The sequence below is a fragment of the Limulus polyphemus genome, unplaced genomic scaffold (genome assembly GCF_000517525.1).
Source record: "Limulus polyphemus unplaced genomic scaffold, Limulus_polyphemus-2.1.2 Scaffold405, whole genome shotgun sequence".
In the NCBI taxonomy this organism is placed as follows: Eukaryota; Metazoa; Arthropoda; class Merostomata; order Xiphosura; family Limulidae; genus Limulus; species Limulus polyphemus.
The window spans coordinates 592,914-598,561 of record NW_013666015.1 but is presented as its reverse complement, the minus strand read 5'-3'; the positions used below and the strand labels follow the sequence as shown (position 1 = coordinate 598,561).

General features: G+C 32.9%; 1 protein-coding gene across 1 annotated transcript; it reads left to right on the top strand.

Moving 5' to 3' along the window:
- The first annotated feature begins 577 nt into the window (after nt 1-577).
- Nucleotides 578-2,314, top strand: LOC111085467. Its single transcript, XM_022384148.1, has 2 exons — nt 578-748; nt 2,080-2,314. The coding sequence occupies exons 1-2, from the start codon at nt 620-622 to the stop codon at nt 2,305-2,307; spliced, it is 357 nt and encodes a 118-aa protein (XP_022239856.1). The 5' UTR covers nt 578-619; the 3' UTR covers nt 2,308-2,314.
- The last annotated feature ends 3,334 nt before the right edge of the window (nt 2,315-5,648 follow it).

The window sequence follows — 5,648 nt, the reverse complement described above, 5'->3', positions numbered from 1 at the left end:
GCTGGTTTATGATAGTTACAACACAAGACTTTTTGAGTCTACTATTTATTATGGATCACATGTTTAATATTTTAAATAAACTTTATTATATTTCAAATAAAAAGATAACTTTATATGAATTCAAATGAACTCTTCTCTACTTTCATTTTGTTTGTCTAAACATAAGCAATAGTTAATTAAGTATGCAGCTATAATTATTTAGAGGAATACAGAAAGGAAGCTCGAGCTCTGAAGATAAATCTTCCGAATGTCATGTATTTAAAGATACTTTCATTATTACAAACGTGTGCAGTCTCTTGAACAAATGGATGTGTTTAGTGTTAAGTGTGACACTCACATTTTTGTATTAGACCAAAATAAATTCTCTATATAGATAATCTCTTTGTACAATTTACTGATAAACAGATGGATTTCTTTAAGCACAGGAAGTGTTAGTAAAGAAATTAATGGGTATTAGCAGAGAAAGATTGAAACCATTAATAGCAAGTAATAATGAAAGGTTTGTGAAGATATAAAAGCACTCGTTATAACAAATAATAATTATATGTTCTTAATAGCGTTTGATCATCTTCAAATACCAACAGAGAATGTGCTTCACTTTATTATTCCCGACAAAGTCATGAACTCTCAGCTCAGAAAGGCTCATCTTTGGGTCCACATGAAATACCTCGAGAGTTATAGAAAGAGTGGTGTTACCGTTCACATAAATCAAGTGGTCCAGGGAACTGAATCCTATAGATTGTTACAGGTAAGTCAGTTCCTTGAGATAGGTTTTAAGGAACCTTACAAAGCTTTTTAAAATGTTCAGAAAATAGCTCAAAGTAAAATATTAATGTAGTTTTTAATCACATTTATTGATTTTGGACATGCTGTAAATAACGAACTAGCGTAAAATGTCAAAACTTTAGATGTAATTTTTTCACACCTAAAGCTATTCACTTACAATATTTATGAAGATATCTTTTATTTCAGCTATTATGTCTTCAATGATTTCAGACTTCGATCAGAAATACATGTACAATAAACAAACATAACAAGATCTTTTGAACAAAATAAAAACAAATCAAAAGTATACAAATACCGTTAGTATAAAATGGTTGTTGTTTTAAAGAAAAATAATGAATGTGAAATTCAACATTAAGAAACGACTCCTATGTATTATTTTTAATTTGTTTGGATAAATACAATACAGATAATATTATAGATAGGTATATTCGCTTAATTATTACTTGGAAATCTTTGCTTACGTTTACTTTGCTAAGATTACCAGAACGAACCATATATGTGTTTATTGCTTTAACCACACATAATATTTATTAATTTAAAGTGTATGCATATTCTTCCAGACCGGGAGTAGCCTAGTAGTTAACGTGTCGGGCTACTTATTGGAGGTCCGAGTTCGTGATGCCGCTGAACATTCTTCGTACTTTCAGTTTAAGGATGCGTTACGAAAATGATAGACAACCCCTATATTCGAGTTAAAGAGCTGGACAAAGCTTTTGCAGTGAGTTGTGTTGCTAGTTGGCTGTCTTTCATCTGGTCAGTAGTTTAAAATTAGACAGGGCTATACGTGAATCCTAGAGACCTCTGACCTAGGGTGCATAATTGAGTTTTGTTGTTAAGCACAAAACTACACATTGGGCTATATATATTTTTTGTCCAGCACAAGGATAGAAACCTCGGCTTTTAGCGTTTAAGCCTTTAGACTTGCCGCTAAGCCACCAGAGGCCGCGTGCATAAGGTGACGCTTAGGTTAAAAATTGAAAACATGTATTGTCCTGATTCTATGCAGTATCATATGTCTTTACTGAAGCTTTAAATGAAGAGTTTGTTCAACGTGAATCCTCCATTTTACTAAATTATAACACATATGCTTATGTCACTTTACAAATATAATTTTAAGTATATGAATACCAACCATTTGCCTTATAAGTATGTTGTTAATGTATTTTCTCTTTGCTCTTAGAATTCAGTTCAGTGTTTGTTTCTAGCATGTTTGATCATTTCTCCTGAAATTCTTCTAGTATTCAATACTGCAGTGTGTAAAGTATTGTAATTTAATGTCTGGTATTTCTATAGATTTTGGTTAAAAATATCAACCTGAGAAAACACCGAGGGCACTGGATCAAACTTAACATTCGTAAAGTCGTTTCGCATTGGATACACCATCCTAAAGAAAATCTTGGGTTGGTTGTTCAAATTGATGACAACATGGGCAACATCTTTCCTATTACCAATTCATCTGAGAATGATGATGAGTCTCACGTAAGTGTTTTTACGTGCTGTAAGCTCAATATAGTAAGTTAGATCACAATATATTAAGACATATACCACAATATATTTCATAACGGATGTGATATACGTTTATGTTTTTTCATATATTTATACATGTACAAGGTTGAGTACGTTATGTTATAATGATTTTGAACATGTAAATCAAGAAGCTTCGTGTAAACCACAACCAATTCAAAGTCATGGTGGAACGGAATGTAACAAAACTACGTTTTAATATTAGTTTGTTGTAACGTAAATAGTGTGATGCCACCGAAAACTGGTGGTTTTTGGGAAGGGTGTGTGACACCACAATCCGATACAAAATATTCATACACTCAGTTCATAAAGATGTGTTTAGATCGATGATTCAGAATTTCCAAGACGGAAATATCACTTGTATTTATTCGCATTTGAAAACAAAGGAATATGAATCAACTTGGGGAACCAAGATTACTCAGAAAAAGATTTGTAACAATTCGTGCTTCAGCAGTGGTAAGCAAAGTGCAGCGTCTTTTAACAGGTTAACACAAATGTCTCTGTTAAAAGCCGTCCATAATCAGTACGAAACATAATTAAGAAGAATCTCCTCCTGGAAAGGAGGCCAACAGGGTGTAGGTTGACCACGATAAGGTTTCCAGTCATAGTCCCCATTTAACCATCATATATTTCAAGCAGTAAGAAAATAAAATGAGTATTTATTCTGTTTCATATGAAGAATACCGCTTAAGTTCTGTGTATTTTGATGTGATCAGGCTGTTGAAACAGGTGCTAGAAACATGTCATCCTCGATCACTAAATGGCTTATGAAAAGTTAGCAGGGAGAAGCTGTGTACTGTGAATATGATACTTTTATAAAAGAGAGTTTGGCAATAAAAAATACGCTGCATGAAGATGCCTGGTCATCAGATGGAGCATGATTTCACATGGCAACACAGACTGTGACGGCCTGGTGAGGCTAAAAACCATTTTAATATAACATGTACTCAACCCTCTGTAAATAGACCTACATAAACATTCTAACATATGTACTAACTAATATAAAGTTTAACGGGAACAATAGCTCAAAATCGTACTGTTTTAAATATTTGTTAGTTATTCACATAATCTGTGGAATATTCAAAACTAGCTCATATACGCTATATTTTTTTAAATGACAAAAAAAAATTAAAACCCTTCTTAGTGCTAAAGTGTTCTTAATGTGAGGAGGGGGTGTTTATTAAATACTCACGAAATTAATAAGAAAATTATCATTATCACGAAGCTGCTCCGCGGACCACCTTCTGAGAACGTGTTAATTGGAACAGGGGTTCCAAACCTTTCTCACCACAACGCTCCTTAGAATATTCTACATTTTGACTGAGGTCCCCATCGAATGAATTTATATATACTAACTACCTTAACAGTATTGTGTGTTTCGTGTACTTGCTACGGCCCCGGGACACTTTTCTGCGGCTCCCGATTTGGGAATCCTTGACTTAGATTGTCGTCGCAATCTGTATCCCAAAACATTGGTAAGTAAAATAATGACCAACTGTATGACTTAGTGTAGCGATTTTTACCACCAAGATAGCAAGCACAACACTCCCGACTTTACGTTTAATTGAATCTCTTACTAAATTTCTTACTAAATTAAACAATCGTCGTCATTTCTACGTTAAAATTGTAGGAAAATTAAACAATCGTCGCACATGGCTTCAGTCCCCGAGTCTTTATTAAAATAACACATTTTCGGATCTTACTTTAAAATATAAGTCAAAATTTAGTGCTGTTTAGTTGAGGGGATCAAACGTCTGTGTTTTTATTAAAATAATAGCGAATATTTTTACAGATATATTTAATAAAAATAATAGAAACAACTACGTTCGTTTAGCTCATTTTGCCCGACTTCTTGGCCTCCAATAGGGTTACTTATAACAACAAGTAAATACTGATATTGGTGTTTCCAATTGTATATGCGTTCAATGAATGGATAGGTGTTTTTTACGAAAAAAAAAAGGTATCAAGTCAATGTATCCATCTTAGGACAACAGTATATTTTGGTTTAGTTTAGATTTAATGCCTTCATTAAAATGGTAAGTAATAATACAGAGCAATTTCGGTTGTTTCTACGGTTTATAGATCTCTTTCAATATGGGTGCAGTTATTTGACTCACTTACAACAATGTCTTGGTCTCCCAAAGTATGATACGCAAAATAAAATAATAATTATAAGTAACTGAGGTTTGTCTATATAAGATATAGAACTCCATTTGGAATTTTGCGGTTGTTGGTTTCATTTGCATAACTCTTTTAGCTCCTTAAAGTATTGATAAAAAACTTGGAACTGTTGGTTTGGTTATATCCATCTCCGCACTTTATATTCTTGTCTCACGTAAAACTGAAAAACTGTTCTGCATCAAATATTGAATTCAACTGGTGAATAACAAACAAGACTTTCGTCATAACGAACCAGAGTCGAATGCCGGCCACTGCCAACACAGAAAGTGGTCCTTCTCAGGACTTTCTTGAATATAGAAACAGATCATCAGCCGAAACATAGGATAAAAACTAGTTAGTAATTAGTGTGTGATTATAAAAAAGTTACTAATTAATAAGTAGACATGGGTGATTGTATAGACCATTAACGATGGAAATTACTGATTTTCGATCGTCACAACCTTACCGTAAGAAACTGAAGATGTATTTACTGAAACCAGCTCGTAGAATTCATATTTGGAAGAAATTAAATATACATATACATGTTTGAGTTCGTTGTATTTAACTTTTGCTCTCCATCAGTATTGTTGTTTAAAAGCAGTACTGTTATTGAATTTGGTCATTCAGATTTTGGATTTTATTAGAGAAATTAAGAAAAAATATTAGTTTTAATGTTTCCTACTTTTTTGCTTTAATAAATTAAGAATTTCAATGAGCGTTTGATTCAATGTAATCAACTCTTGTTAATCTCTACTAGGTGGGCTACAACATTCGACGGTTCACCTGAGGTATACAATTAGTTTACATAATAAACGCTAGATGGCTCTCAACGTGTTTCGAACAGTTTAAAGTTCTGCTTATTGTTGTGTTCAAATTATGTAGTTCGTACAATAACAATGAGGTTTTTTACGGCATCTAGTTTTAATATATCAAATTCTTGTATTTATGAAATACATTTCAGTGTAACTGGCGGAGATATATGTCTCTACATCTCTACGTACTCAATATTTGTGTTTGTTTTCATATTTAATGATAACTATATGCCCAAGAGTGTTACGTGTTACTAGCTCTACGGTTTGGTCTATCTAAGTCTTAGAGTGACTGTTAGCGATATAAGAGCCTACATTGTTTTTGTTTTATGTTTAGAATCTAATCTGTAGTAGTTACAAAGAGTGAGT

Bases quoted from the DNA above. Each gene is read 5' to 3' on its own strand.
- LOC111085467 (XM_022384148.1), top strand. From the start codon at position 620: ATGAACTCTCAGCTCAGAAAGGCTCATCTTTGGGTCCACATGAAATAC. The intron at 749-2,079 runs GTAAGTCAGTTC...GTATTTCTATAG, and splicing joins AATCCTATAGATTGTTACAG to ATTTTGGTTAAAAATATCAA.